Source organism: Emydura macquarii, unplaced genomic scaffold (genome assembly GCF_026122565.2).
Source record: "Emydura macquarii macquarii isolate MOO-44397 ecotype Brisbane River unplaced genomic scaffold, CSIRO-AGI_Emac_v2 contig_1386, whole genome shotgun sequence".
In the NCBI taxonomy this organism is placed as follows: domain Eukaryota; kingdom Metazoa; phylum Chordata; order Testudines; family Chelidae; genus Emydura; species Emydura macquarii.
In genome coordinates this window covers 1,363,276-1,378,155 of record NW_027131523.1, presented here as the reverse complement: position 1 = coordinate 1,378,155, position 14,880 = coordinate 1,363,276, and the positions used below count along the sequence as shown (strand labels likewise).

Here is a 14,880-nt window from a genome sequence, read left to right as displayed (position 1 = left end):
GGCGTCGATCCGTCGGGGAGGGGTCAGAGAAGGAGACGCTCCAGGGGCTCGCTCTATTTATCATGACAAAGAGAAAACGAAGCAGTGGCCTGACCCCCCGCCCCCCGTCTGTAAGTGCTGACGCAGGAAACAAATATTGGATAACGGGCTTTTCCGTCCGGCAGAGGAAGGTCGAACCCGAGCCAACGGCCAGAAGTTGAAGCTGGACAAATTCAGCCTGGAAATGGGGTGTCAGACCAAGTCCCCCTTGTGCATCTGCTCTGTCACAGCCTTGTGGAGAGAACACACCCCTGGTCAGATCTGTCCCCCCGTCTGAGAACCATGGAAATGTGGGGTTGGAAGGGTCCTCAAGAGATCACCAAGCCCAGCCCTCTGTGCTGAGACAGGACTAACCAACCCCTGGCAGGGGTTTGTCCAACCTGTTCTTAAAACCCGCCGGTGCCGGGGCTCCCACAGCCCCCTTGGGAGCCGGTTCTGGGGTGGAGTGACCCAGCGTGAGAAAGTCTGTCCCGATTTTGAACCTCCATCTCCCTCGAGTCCGTCGCTGCTTCTCCTGCGTCCCACGGACATGGAGACCAGATGATCCCCGGCTTCTTTCGAGCGGCCCTTCGCGTATTTGCAGCGTGGTCTCAGGTCGCCCCTCGGTCGTCTTCTCTGCAAACTAAACCCGCTCCGGTTTTTTATCCTCCCCGCCAGGTCAGGTTTTCCAGCCCTTGCCTCGTTTTGCTTGTTCTGGCCCTTCTCCGATTTGTCCACATCTTTGCTACAGAGCGCGGCGCCCAGAGCGGGACGCGGCTCTCTCGCTGAGCGGCACCATGACCTCCCGTGTCTTTTGACCGCCTGGGGGGGCCGACTGACCCTCCCTCGCCGCCTGGCGCCCCCTCTCGCTGGCCGTTTCCCCTCTCGGCTGTTGTGGGGGTTACTGATCCCCAAGAAACGCCGTGCAGGGCAATCTAGCCGGGGGCCCAAGCGAGGAGAACCCAGCAGCGCCCTGGCTCGGCTGTTCCAATAATTCATTCCCTCACCAAAACGGGGGCCCCTTCTTTCTGCTCGTGCATTCACCCTTGGGGAGCGGGGGGGGTCGCACGGCGCCTTTGTCGGCTGGGCCCTGGCGGCGTCTGCTGGGTCGGGCCCTTGGCTTGGATGGCCGGGGACTGGTTTAGCTGGAAAACCTCCCGCAGCGGCTTGGCCCTTCGCCCGCTTCCTTGTTTGCTTAGCCACCGCGGCCCCCTGCCCGGTGCTGACTCAAGGGCTTTGGCTTCCCGGGAAGCCAGGCTCTTCCTCATTCCCCTGCACGTGCCGCTGTGGCCCCCGCTGTGAGGTGAAGACCTGCCGGATGCAGCCCCCGCCCCGGCCCCAGTTCCTTCTCCTTGGCTCCGGAAGTGTCGTCCCCCCTGGCCAGGAGCTGGGGGTCGCTGTACTCCAAAACTGCTTCCCCTTCCCCCCCCACAGCCCCGGGGGGTCCACGGAAGTGGGGCTGGCTGGACAGGGGGGCGCTGGAGGGGCACAATGAACCCCCCCCCGGGGGTGGGAACCCCCTGAAGGAGGGAGGCGGAAGCTCCCCTCCCCCATCACTGCCACTGGATACCACCCTACCCTCGATGCCCGCCTCGCGGGCCTGGGGGGTGTTTCTTCAACAGGAGCTTCAGGAGAGTCCAAGGCCCCCCCCCAGCCCAGCTCTGCCGGTGCCCCTCACTCCCGACCCGCAGGCCCTGCCAGTCCGGCCCTGGGCTCCCCCCACGACAGTCTGGGTCCAGACACCCCGGGGCAGAACAGTGGCTCTGACTATTTTCTTGGGTATAAACGTGCGTCGAGTCAGTGTGGCACCGCCCAGCGGCATGTGGCGATGTGACCGCGTCACTGGGGGGGCAGCTGTAGTATCTCCCCACAACAGGGGCTGGGGCAAATTTGGAGAGCTGGATTTTGGGGGGGGGGCATCCCTCAGGGCGGGGAGGTGGATTTGGGGGGGGCATCCTGTGCGGTGAGGAGGGGGAGTTAGGGGGGATCTTTCTTCGTGCTCAGAGCCGCAGGGGGGCAACATGAAGCCCCTCCCTGCATTACAAGGCAGAGGGAGACAGGCCCCCCCCATTGCTGACCTCAGCATGGCACGCGGCCCCCCCCCCCCCCGCCTGCAAAGCCGGCCCAGCCAGCCCCTCGCTGATGCAAAAGGCAGAGAGCAAAGTCCAACTCCTGGCTGCCTTTGGGGAGGGGCCCTCAGCTATTGGGGGGGGGGTGGAAATAGGGCCCTCCCCTGCCCCCCACGAGTGGGGGGATCTGCCCAAGAGCTGAGAACCTGACCCCTATTGGGAGCAGGAAGCGGACAGCCCAGGGCTGGGGTGACCCCCCCCCCGTTCCCCCCCCCCCCCGCGGTGCTGAGAAGGGCGGGGGGACGTCCGGGGGGGGGGGGGAGTGGCTGCGTGGGAATCTCCTCCCCCCCCTTCCCCTCCCCTGCCCAGTCTCTCGGGAGGAGTCCCTGCAGCCGGAGTCTGCCCCTGCTCTGTCTGTCCGTCCGTCCGTCCCAGCCCCATGGAGAGGGTCGTGCCCCCTGCCCTGCTGCTGGCGGCTGCCTGGCTCTGCTGGGGACTGGCCCCTGCAGGTACCGGGGTGGGCGGGTCTGTGTGTCCGAGCCGGGGAGGGAGGGCATCCCCTCGTCCGTCTGTCCGGCCAGTTTCTCACCCCCCCCCCCGTCTCTGTCCCCCCCCCCCGCAGGTGCCCAGGACTCGCTGTGCTATGAGCGGTTCACGGCCGGCGGCTGCCAGGAGCTGCTGGGGGAGGGGGTGTCGCAGGAGGACTGCTGCCTGAACCCCGACTACGGGTACCAGCCGCACCCCGGGGCGCCCTGCCAGCCCTGCCGGTGAGTGACCCCCCCGGGCCCTCCAGCGCCTCCCGCTTCCACCGGCCCCCCACTGCTGCCTGAACCCCCGGGGCACCCTGCCGGTTCTGCCCCCACAACCCCCCCATTTCTCCCTCAGCCCTTGTCCCCCCACGGACCCCATCCTGCCCCCCCACCGCGTCTCCCTGCCCTCACATCTGCCCCTCTGCTCCCGCTCCAGCTGTTGGCTTCCCCCCCCATGGGTCCTGCGGGGTTGGCTGGTGAATGAATCTCTGCCCCACGGCGCCTTGGCTCCCTATGGCCCCGTATCCCCCACACCTGTGACCTCCTCCCCTGCTGCCCTGGCCCTGGTTCCAGATCCGGTCCTTCTGGCCTGGGCATCTCCGGAGCTCCCGGATAACCCTAACCTTGGTGCTAACCCTCACCCGAGCCGAAGGCTGAGACGGGGCCTGGCCCCCTTGCCTCCCCCCCCGCAGCCCGGCCAAGTGGAGCGCCTGGACGCCCTGGAGCCCCTGCTCCGTCTCCTGCGGGGAAGGGGTGCAGAGACGCAGCCAGACGTGCCAGGGGCAGGGCCAGTGCCAGGGGGACCAGCGGCGGAAGTGGGAGACTCAGGCCTGCAGCCTGAACGATTGCTGCCCCGGTGAGTCCCTGCCCGCCCCCCCGCCCTCCGCCAGCACCCCACAGCCTGCCTTGCGGGAGAACCCCGCTCCCCCCATGTCGCCCAGCCCTGCACCCCCTGCGCCCCACAGCGCCCCCTGCTGGAGACACCCCCTGCCCCACAACCGGTGCACCGGCCCTGCGCCCCGCAGCGCCCCCTGCTGGAGACACCCCCTGCCCCACAGCCGGTGCACCTGCCCTGCGCCCCGCAGCGCCCCCTGCTGGAGACACCCCCTGCCCCACAGCCGGTGCACCTGCCCTGCGCCCCGCAGCGCCCCCTGCTGGAGACACCCCTCACTCCTCAGCCAGCACCCCCCCATCGCCCTGCCCCACGCCCCATTGCACCGCCTGTCGGAGTCCCCCCTCCCATGCAGCGCCCCCAGCTGGGAGAGGCCTGCAGCTTCTCCTCTGATTCAGCACTTTCACTTCCCTCCTCTAGGGATGTTGGTTCAGCCCAGCCCCCCCTGACCCCCCCTCTGGCAGGAAATGGAAACTTCCCGTACCCTTGGGGTGGGGAGAGGGGCTGGGGGGGGGAGGTCACAGGGGAAGGGGAGGGGTTGGGCACCCATATGAGAGCGGGTCTTTGGGGGGGGGGGTTGGTTTCTGGGGAGGGGGTGAGGGCATGAAGTGTTTTGGTGGAAGGGATTCTCATAGGAGAGGGAGGGGTTTGGAGTGGGGGGGTTCACTGTCTCAGGCCCCCCCTATCCAGCACTGATTCCCTCCCCCACCCGCAGTGATGGGGGGCTGGTCGGCCTGGGGCCCCTGGAGCTCTTGCTCCGTGACCTGCGCCCAGGGGGTGAAGCGGCGCGTCCGTAGCTGCACCGAGCCGATGCCCGTCTGCGGAGGCCACTGCCCGGACCACGACTCGGAAAGCCTGCCGTGCGACACCTACAAGATCTGCCCCAGTGAGTGCCAGGCATGGGGTGGGGTGGGCCGGGCTGGCGTGGGGGGGGCTGGTTCTTTTTTGACACCGTCCAACCTGCCAGTCTCACAAGCAAACCCAGGAAGAGGTGTGTGTGTGTGTGTGTGTGTGTGTGTGTGTGTGTGTGTGTGTGTGTGTGTGTGTGTGTGTGAGATGAAGGTGGCCGCGCCGCCACGGCAAAGCCTGGACTCGAAGTGTAGTTCGCCGTGGGTCGCGGTCAAACCAGGAGGGCGAATCTAGCGGGGTCCCGCGGGCGTCACTCCTGATGCTGGTGCGGCTCCGTATCTTCGTTGGCGGCTCGGCTAACGGAGCGGAGAGCCGGCTTAGAACATTTGCGGCTGCTCCCAGGCGGGGAGGAGTCGCCAGCGCTTTGGAGGCCGGGGTTTGGGTTGGAAACGAGCTGGACGTTTGGAGGAATCGCTCTGAAATCAAGCCGGTGAAATTCAGTAGGGACCCGGGCAGAGAACAACACTGAGGAAGGGGAGTGTGTGTGTGTGGGGGTGGGGGATCAAATGCGCAGCTACAAAGTGGGGGTGAGGTGGGCGGATGGATGGATGGAATAACTGACCAGGTCCAAAGGGGCAGCGGTTTTGAGTGGTTTGCAAACTGAGTATGAGCCAACAGGTTGGAAAAAGCCCTTCTCAGGGATGCTCTAGGTTTACTTGGTTTTGCCTCAGTGCAGGGGGCTGGACTTGGTGACCTCCTGAGGTCAATTTACAGCCCAACCGGTCTATGATCCTATTCTAGGTATGTTTGTGTCCTGCGTTCGTTACTGAGCATCTGGTTGAATGGGTAGGAGGACGGGTGGGTTGGGGACAGGGATGGATGGTTGGCTAAGTGGATGGATAGATGGATGACTGGGTAGATGGATGGTTGGATAGGAATGGGGGGCAGGGATGGGTGGTTGGGTGGGGGTTGGGAGGGTGGATGGTTGGGTGACTGGACAGCTGGATGAAAGGATGGGTTGGGTTGAGTTGGAGTGGGTGGATGGATGGTTGAGTGGTTGGACAGATGGCTGGGGAGTGGGTGGCAGGGTGAATGGATGGGGGGATGAGGAAAGATAGATGGCTGGGGGATGGATGGGTGGGTGCTTGGGTGGCTGGAGGGATGGGTTGGGGTAGGGATGGGTGGATGGTTGGGTATGTAGATGAATAGATGGACAGGGTGATGAGTGAGTGGATGGATAGACGGATAGATGGGGGATGTGTGGGGTATGGGTGGGTGGGGGGATGGATGGATGAGTGGGTAGAAGGGTAGATGGGTGGATGATGTTGGGAGCTTATCCACTCGGTTCCCAAGAACTCACCTCAAGACCAAGCTCATCACGGAGGTTTCTCTCCTGGCATCCAGGGGCCCTGAGCTGAGTTACTGAGTCCCAGGTTGGGTCCAGGGTGAATCACCTACCCATAGTGCAAAATCGTTCACCGGCTCGTATACACATCCTTAAGCAGACGGCCCCATGCGCCCTCTATTCTACATCACCTCATACCCTCTGAGCGGTTCCTTAGTTCCTGTGAACCAGGCCCCGTACAGGTCACAGGCTGGTCACAAGCCGCATGATTCCACCCATCACACGTTCCTCGGTTGCCTGCTGTTCCCTTATCTACTAATTACATATTTACAGGGCTGCTGGGAGTTCATGCTTTGTTCATTGTTTCATGATCTTGATCAGAGCAGACCTACAGATGGATGGGTGGGTGGGTGGATGAGTAGGCATAGGTGTGGGGGATGGATGGGGTGTGTGTGAATGGATGGATTAATGGATAGGTGGGAAGGGAAATGTGGGTGGGTGGAAGTTGGGGGAAATGGGTGGGCGGGCAGATGGACGGGTGCTGGGGGTGGGCAGGCTGGGATGTCTGAGTGAATGGGTGGTAGGGTGGGGTGATGGATGGGTCGTTGGGTTGAAATGGTTGGGTAGGGATGGTTGTGTGGTTGGTTGGTTGGATGGGTGGGTGTGAGGGTGGGCAGGGATAGTTGGGTGAATGGGTGGGCAGGGATAGTTGGGTGGGGGGAGGGATGGTTGGCTGGGGAATGAGAGGTTGGATGTGGGAATGAGTGGGCAGCAATGGATGGGTTCTGGCTTGGGTGGGAAGGGACAGATGGGTGGGGGATGGGTGGGAGGGGCTAGATGGGCAGATGGGGGTGGATGGCCTCTCCCAGCGCTGACGCCTGATCTCTCCCCTGCTATAGCTCATGGTAACTGGGGCAGTTGGGAGCAATGGGGTCCCTGTTCTGCCACGTGCTCTCCGGAGGGAGCAGAGCAGAAGCCCACGCAGCGACGCTGGCGAGTTTGCAACAATCCTGCACCCTCCCGCATTCCTCCTGGACTCCCCTGCTCTGAAGCTTCCAGTGAGGACAGGTCTTGCCCCGGGCTGCCCTACTGCCCAGGTGAGAAAGACCCTCCTTCCCCCCACCCCCCTGGAGCCAGCCAGTTCCCTGCCCTGGGGCTGGATTGAAGCTGGCGTCCTCTAGAGGGGAAAGGCCCCATGTGCCATTCTCCCGACCCTCGGGCTAGGTTTCCCATGCTGACGTGTTTCCCTCCCCCTGACTGTGTGTCCTGCCCAGTGGATGGTAGCTGGAGCAACTGGAAGCCATCCAGTCCCTGCTCGGTGACCTGTGGCGTTGGTCGGATGACGGAGAAGCGTCTTTGTAACAACCCAGCTCCGCAGCATGGCGGGAAGGCCTGTCCTGGCCTTGATACCCGCTCACAATTCTGCAGCACCAAAATACCCTGCCCAGGTAAGGGGGTAGGGAGAGACAGAGAGCCCTGGAAGTGGGGATGCCCCTGTCCGGGAGGAGAGGGCAGATGAGGAATGGGGCAAGGGGTGGAGGAATGGAGGTATAGAGGAAAAGCAGATGGATGGACCAGGAAGAGGCTGAAGGGATAGAAAAGCGGTGAGATGCGCAGAGAGATGGAGGGAGGAGTGGAGAAGATGGATGGCTGGACGACAGTGTGGTAAAATGAGGGAGGAGTGAATGGAGGGGTTGTATTGGGATGGAGAGATGCATAGATGGATGAGTTAATGGATGGGTGCGTAGATGGCTGGATGGTTGGATGGGTCAGTGGATGGGCCAATGGTTGGGTGGGTCGATGGATGAGGGGTGGTCAGGTTTGTGCGTGAGTAGATGGAGGGCTGGGTGAATGGGTGGCTGGCTGGATGGTTGGGTGGGTGGGTCGATGGATGGATGATGGGTGGACAGGTTTGTGTGTGAATGGATGTTAGGTGGGTGAATGGCTGGACTGGTCAATGGGTGGCTGGCTGGATGGTTGAGTGGGTCAATGGGTGGATGGATGTGGGGTGGGCAGGTTTGTGTGTGGGTAGGTGGATGGTTTGGTGGAGCGGTGGATATATGAATGGTTGGGTGTGTGGGTAGATGGATGGATGGGTCAATGGGTGGATGGATATGGGGTGGGCAGGTTTGTGTGTGGGTAGGTGGATGGTTTGGTGGAGCGGTGGATATATGAATGGTTGGGTGTGTGGGTAGATGGATGGATGGGTCAATGGGTGGATGGATATGGGGTGGGCAGGTTTGTGTGTGGGTAGGTGGATGGTTTGGTGGAGCGGTGGATATATGAATGGTTGGGTGTGTGGGTAGATGGATGGATGGGTCAATGGGTGGATGGATATGGGGTGGGCAGGTTTGTGTGTGGGTAGGTGGATGGTTTGGTGGAGCGGTGGATATATGAATGGTTGGGTGTGTGGGTAGATGGATGGATGGATGGGTCAATGGGTGGATGGATATGGGGTGGGCAGGTTTGTGTGTGGGTAGGTGGATGGTTTGGTGGAGCGGTGGATATATGAATGGTTGGGTGTGTGGGTAGATGGATGGATGGATGGGTCAATGGGTGGATGGATATGGGGTGGGCAGGTTTGTGTGTGGGTAAGTGGATGGTTTGGTGGAGCGGTGGATATATGAATGGTTGGGTGTGTGGGTAGATGGATGGATGGATGGGTCAATGGGTGGATGGATGTGGGGTGGGCAGGTTTGTGTGTGGGTAGGTGGATGGTTTGGTGGAGCGGTGGATATATGAATGGTTGGGTGTGTGGGTAGATGGATGGATGGATGGGTCAATGGGTGGATGGATATGGGGTGGGCAGGTTTGTGTGTGGGTAGGTGGATGGTTTGGTGGAGCGGTGGATATATGAATGGTTGGGTGTGTGGGTAGATGGATGGATGGATGGATGGGTCAATGGGTGGATGGATGTGGGGTGGGCAGGTTTGTGTGTGGGTAGGTGGATGGTTTGGTGGAGCGGTGGATATATGAATGGTTGGGTGTGTGGGTAGATGGATGGATGGGTCAATGGGTGGATGGATATGGGGTGGGCAGGTTTGTGTGTGGGTAGGTGGATGGTTTGGTGGAGCGGTGGATATATGAATGGTTGGGTGTGTGGGTAGATGGATGGATGGGTCAATGGGTGGATGGATATGGGGTGGGCTGGTTTGTGTGTGGGTAGGTGGATGGTTTGTTGGAGCGGTGGATATATGAATGGTTGGGTGTGTGGGTAGATGGATGGATGGGTCAATGGGTGGATGGATGTGGGGTGGGCAGGTTTGTGTGTGGGTAGGTGGATGGTTTGGTGGAGCGGTGGATATATGAATGGTTGGGTGTGTGGGTAGATGGATGGATGGATGGGTCAATGGGTGGATGGATATGGGGTGGGCAGGTTTGTGTGTGGGTAGGTGGATGGTTTGGTGGAGCGGTGGATATATGAATGGTTGGGTGTGTGGGTAGATGGATGGATGGATGGGTCAATGGGTGGATGGATATGGGGTGGGCAGGTTTGTGTGTGGGTAGGTGGATGGTTTGGTGGAGCGGTGGATATATGAATGGTTGGGTGTGTGGTAGATGGATGGATGGATGGGTCAATGGGTGGATGGATATGGGGTGGGCAGATTTGTGTGTGGGTAGGTGGATGGTTTGGTGGAGCGGTGGATATATGAATGGTTGGGTGTGTGGGTAGATGGATGGATGGATGGATGGGTCAATGGGTGGATGGATGTGGGGTGGGCAGGTTTGTGTGTGGGTAGGTGGATGGTTTGGTGGAGCGGTGGATATATGAATGGTTGGGTGTGTGGGTAGATGGATGGATGGGTCAATGGGTGGATGGATATGGGGTGGGCAGGTTTGTGTGTGGGTAGGTGGATGGTTTGGTGGAGCGGTGGATATATGAATGGTTGGGTGTGTGGGTAGATGGATGGATGGATGGATGGGTCAATGGGTGGATGGATGTGGGGTGGGCAGGTTTGTGTGTGGGTAGGTGGATGGTTTGGTGGAGCGGTGTGAATGGTTGGGTGTGTGCGTAGATGGATGGATGGGTCAATGGGTGGATGGATATGGGGTGGGCAGGTTTGTGTGTGGGTAGGTGGATGGTTTGGTGGAGCGGTGGATATATGAATGGTTGGGTGTGTGGGTAGATGGATGGATGGATGGGTCAATGGGTGGATGGATATGGGGTGGGCAGGTTTGTGTGTGGGTAGGTGGATGGTTTGGTGGAGCGGTGGATATATGAATGATTGGGTGTGTGGGTAGATGGATGGATGGATGGATGGGTCAATGGGTGGATGGATGTGGGGTGGGCAGGTTTGTTTGTGGGTAGGTGGATGGTTTGGTGGAGTGGTGGATATATGAATGGTTGGGTGTGTGGGTAGATGGATGGATGGATGGATGGGTCAATGGGTGGATGGATGTGGGGTGGGCAGGTTTGTGTGTGGGTAGGTGGATGGTTTGGTGGAGCGGTGGATATATGAATGGTTGGGTGTGTGGGTAGATGGATGGATGGATGGGTCAATGGGTGGATGGATATGGGGTGGGCAGGTTTGTGTGTGGGTAGGTGGATGGTTTGGTGGAGCGGTGGATATATGAATGGTTGGGTGTGTGGGTAGATGCATGGATGGATGGATGGGTCAATGGGTGGATGGATGTGGGGTGGGCAGGTTTGTGTGTGGGTAGGTGGATGGTTTGGTGGAGCGGTGGATATATGAATGGTTGGGTGTGTGGGTAGATGGATGGATGGATGGATGGGTCAATGGGTGGATGGATGTGGGGTGGGCAGGTTTGTGTGTGGGTAGGTGGATGGTTTGGTGGAGCGGTGGATATATGAATGGTTGGGTGTGTGGGTAGATGGATGGATGGATGGGTCAATGGGTGGATGGATATGGGGTGGGCAGGTTTGTGTGTGGGTAGGTGGATGGTTTGGTGGAGCGGTGGATATATGAATGGTTGGGTGTGTGGGTAGATGCATGGATGGATGGATGGGTCAATGGGTGGATGGATGTGGGGTGGGCAGGTTTGTGTGTGGGTAGGTGGATGGTTTGGTGGAGCGGTGGATATATGAATGGTTGGGTGTGTGGGTAGATGGATGGATGGGTCAATGGGTGGATGGATATGGGGTGGGCAGGTTTGTGTGTGGGTAGGTGGATGGTTTGGTGGAGCGGTGGATATATGAATGGTTGGGTGTGTGGGTAGATGGATGGATGGATGGGTCAATGGGTGGATGGATATGGGGTGGGCAGGTTTGTGTGTGGGTAGGTGGATGGTTTGGTGGAGCGGTGGATATATGAATGGTTGGGTGTGTGGGTAGATGGATGGATGGATGGGTCAATGGGTGGATGGATATGGGGTGGGCAGGTTTGTGTGTGGGTAGGTGGATGGTTTGGTGGAGCGGTGGATATATGAATGGTTGGGTGTGTGGGTAGATGGATGGATGGATGGGTCAATGGGTGGATGGATATGGGGTGGGCAGGTTTGTGTGTGGGTAGGTGGATGGTTTGGTGGAGCGGTGGATATATGAATGGTTGGGTGTGTGGGTAGATGGATGGATGGATGGGTCAATGGGTGGATGGATATGGGGTGGGCAGGTTTGTGTGTGGGTAGGTGGATGGTTTGGTGGAGCGGTGGATATATGAATGGTTGGGTGTGTGGGTAGATGGATGGATGGATGGATGGGTCAATGGGTGGATGGATGTGGGGTGGGCAGGTTTGTGTGTGGGTAGGTGGATGGTTTGGTGGAGCGGTGGATATATGAATGGTTGGGTGTGTGGGTAGATGGATGGATGGATGGGTCAATGGGTGGATGGATATGGGGTGGGCAGGTTTGTGTGTGGGTAGGTGGATGGTTTGGTGGAGCGGTGGATATATGAATGGTTGGGTGTGTGGGTAGATGGATGGATGGATGGGTCAATGGGTGGATGGATATGGGGTGGGCAGGTTTGTGTGTGGGTAGGTGGATGGTTTGGTGGAGCGGTGGATATATGAATGGTTGGGTGTGTGGGTAGATGGATGGATGGATGGGTCAATGGGTGGATGGATATGGGGTGGGCAGGTTTGTGTGTGGGTAGGTGGATGGTTTGGTGGAGCGGTGGATATATGAATGGTTGGGTGTGTGGGTAGATGGATGGATGGATGGGTCAATGGGTAGATGGATGTGGGGTGGGCAGGTTTGTGTGTGGGTAGGTGGATGGTTTGGTGGAGCGGTGGATATATGAATGGTTGGGTGTGTGGGTAGATGGATGGATGGATGGGTCAATGGGTGGATGGATATGGGGTGGGCAGGTTTGTGTGTGGGTAGGTGGATGGTTTGGTGGATGGGTGGATATATGAATGGTTGGGTGTGTGGGTAGATGGATGGATGGATGTCAATGGGTGGATGGATATGGGGTGGGCAGGTTTGTGTGTGGGTAGGTGGATGGTTTGGTGGATGGGTGGATATATGAATGGTTGGGTGTGTGGGTAGATGGATGGATGGATGGGTCAATGGGTGGATGGATATGGGGTGGGCAGGTTTGTGTGTGGGTAGGTGGATGGTTTGGTGGAGCGTGTGGGTAGATGGATATATGAATGGTTGGGTGTGTGGGTAGATGGATGGATGGATGGATGGGTCAATGGGTGGATGGATATGGGGTGGGCAGGTTTGTGTGTGGGTAGGTGGATGGTTTGGTGGAGTGGTGGATATATGAATGGTTGGGTGTGTGGGTAGATGGATGGATGGGTCAATGGGTGGATGGATATGGGGTGGGCAGGTTTGTGTGTGGGTAAGTGGATGGTTTGGTGGATGGGTGGATATATGAATGGTTGGGTGTGTGGGTAGATGGATGGATGGGTCAATGGGTGGATGGATATGGGGTGGGCAGGTTTGTGTGTGGGTAGGTGGATGGTTTGGTGGAGCGGTGGATATATGAATGGTTGGGTGTGTGGGTAGATGGATGGATGGATGGATGGGTCAATGGGTGGATGGATATGGGGTGGGCAGGTTTGTGTGTGGGTAGGTGGATGGTTTGGTGGAGCGGTGGATATATGAATGGTTGGGTGTGTGGGTAGATGGATGGATGGATGGATGGGTCAATGGGTGGATGGATATGGGGTGGGCAGGTTTGTGTGTGGGTAGGTGGATGGTTTGGTGGATGGGTGGATATATGAATGGTTGGGTGTGTGGGTAGATGGATGGATGGATGGGTCAATGGGTGGATGGATATGGGGTGGGCAGGTTTGTGTGTGGGTAGGTGGATGGTTTGGTGGATGGGTGGATATATGAATGGTTGGGTGTGTGGGTAGATGGATGGATGGGTCAATGGGTGGATGGTTGGCTGGACTCAGTCATACTCTGCTGTCTCGGGGGGTCTCTCCATCTCTCCCCTCAGTGGACGGGCAGTGGACGGATTGGGATAAATGGTCCGATTGCCTCCGGCCGGGTTTCACTGGGGACATCCGCTGCCAGGAGATCGTGGGGCAGCAGAAGCGGACGCGGTTCTGCGTGGGACGTGCCCATGGAGGGAAGGGCTGCGTGGGCAGTTACATCGAGTTTCGCAGCTGCTACAACATCAATAGGTGCTTTGGTGAGTGTCCAAGCGGGGGCAGGCGGCATACCGGGCTGGAGGGGCCTGTGGGTCTGACCTGGTGGGAGGGGGGCAGGATACTAGGCGAGGTGGCTGCTGATCTGACTGGTGTCTGTGCTGGATCCCCAGTGGACGGACAGTGGTCAGACTGGAGTTCCTGGGGCCTCTGCATGCCAGCCTGCGGGGAGAATCCTGTGAAGTCTCGGAAGCGCGTGTGCGAACCCACGTACCCCAAATTTTCGTGAGTGTGACCAACCAGGGGTGGGGGTTGGAGGGAGATGCCAGGGCTGTGGGTCTGATCTGGGGTGGGAAGGATATCAGGCTGGGGAGGGGGCCATGGGTCTGATCCAGAAGGGGGATACAGGGCTGGGGGGTGGGGTCATGGGTCTGATGGGGGGGTAGGACATCAAGCTGTGGGGTCCAAAGGCCTGGCAGGAGTGGGGGGTCTGGGCCCTGGTGCTGATCTCTCCCTTCCCCCCTCAGAATGGTGACCCAGGATGTGGGGAACACCAGGTTGGTGAATGTCAGCTTTTGGGGCACCCCCTACCCCAGGTGCGAGGCCATCGAGGGGCAGAAAAAGGAGGTGGTGGAGAGCAAGCCGTGTCTCAACGTGCAGCCCTGCTTGGAGGAGGAGGATGGTGAGCTGGGGGGATGTTGAGTGGGTTAGAGCAGGGGGGCTGGGAGCCAGGACTCCTGGGTTCCCTCTTGGCTCTGGGCGGGGAGTGGGGTAAGGGCCGGGTCTCTCTGGCTGGATCCCAGGGGGCTTGGGGGCTCTGCTGGGGTTTTTCAGTCACAAGCCAGCTTCCTGTGCTTTTGCCCCAGAGCTGCTCCCATTCCCTGTAGCTCGCTTGGCCAGCGCAGACCCCCAGCCCACGCCAGACTTTGAGGATGGGGAGTACCGTGGAGGGGATGCTTGAGGTGTGTGAGAAAGACTAGGGAATGGGGCACGGGGCCTGTTCCCTCGAGGGGCACCGGCTCCCATCTGGCCCCGGGGCGGGGACTGGCTGGCTGGGGGTGGGGGGCTTGTCTCTGTGGGATGGTGTCTCTGATTTCACCCTTTCACCGTCTGTTCATTCCAGGCTGATCTGGCAGGAGCGATGCAAAGATGCTTCCCCGGCAGCTCCATCGCACCCCGCCCTCCGTCTGCGGTGGGAAGGGGCTGGGGAGTCAGGATCCCCCCTGACAGCAGCTCGGCCCCTTCTTCCAGGGGCTCCCTATGGAATCGCCCCAGCAGCCCCTGTAGTTATGATCCTGACTCCCTGACCCTTAGAAATCCCCTTTGCTATGGGGCATGAGAATCCGTCACAATAAAGAGCTAATGGGACCCGCGCCCGGCTGAGCGTGTGTGTGTAGGTGGGGGACAATGAGGGCTAGTGGTTACAGCAGGGGAGCTGGGAGCCAGGACTCCTGGGTTCTCTCCCTGGCCCTGGGAGGGGTGTGGGGTCCAGTGGTTAGGGAGGGGACCAGGTAGCCAGGACTCCTGGGTTCTCTCCCCAGCCCTGGGAGGGGAGTGGGGTCCAGTGGGTTAGAGCAGAGCGTGGGGCTGGAGGCCAGGACTCCTGGGTTCTATGACCAGATAGTGGGGGGGAGGCATCTAGATGGGGGAGGTGCTGACGAGCTGTAGTTAGGCGCC

General features: G+C 59.6%; 1 protein-coding gene across 1 annotated transcript; it reads left to right on the top strand.

Moving 5' to 3' along the window:
• The first annotated feature begins 2,465 nt into the window (after positions 1-2,465).
• CFP (complement factor properdin) lies at positions 2,466-14,575 on the top strand. Its single transcript, XM_067552200.1, has 10 exons — positions 2,466-2,596; positions 2,710-2,854; positions 3,310-3,473; positions 4,225-4,395; positions 6,603-6,800; positions 6,978-7,151; positions 13,053-13,247; positions 13,377-13,488; positions 13,731-13,885; positions 14,327-14,575. Exons 1-10 carry the CDS (start codon positions 2,527-2,529, stop codon positions 14,329-14,331), a joined length of 1,389 nt encoding a protein of 462 aa, XP_067408301.1. The 5' UTR covers positions 2,466-2,526; the 3' UTR covers positions 14,332-14,575.
• The last annotated feature ends 305 nt before the right edge of the window (positions 14,576-14,880 follow it).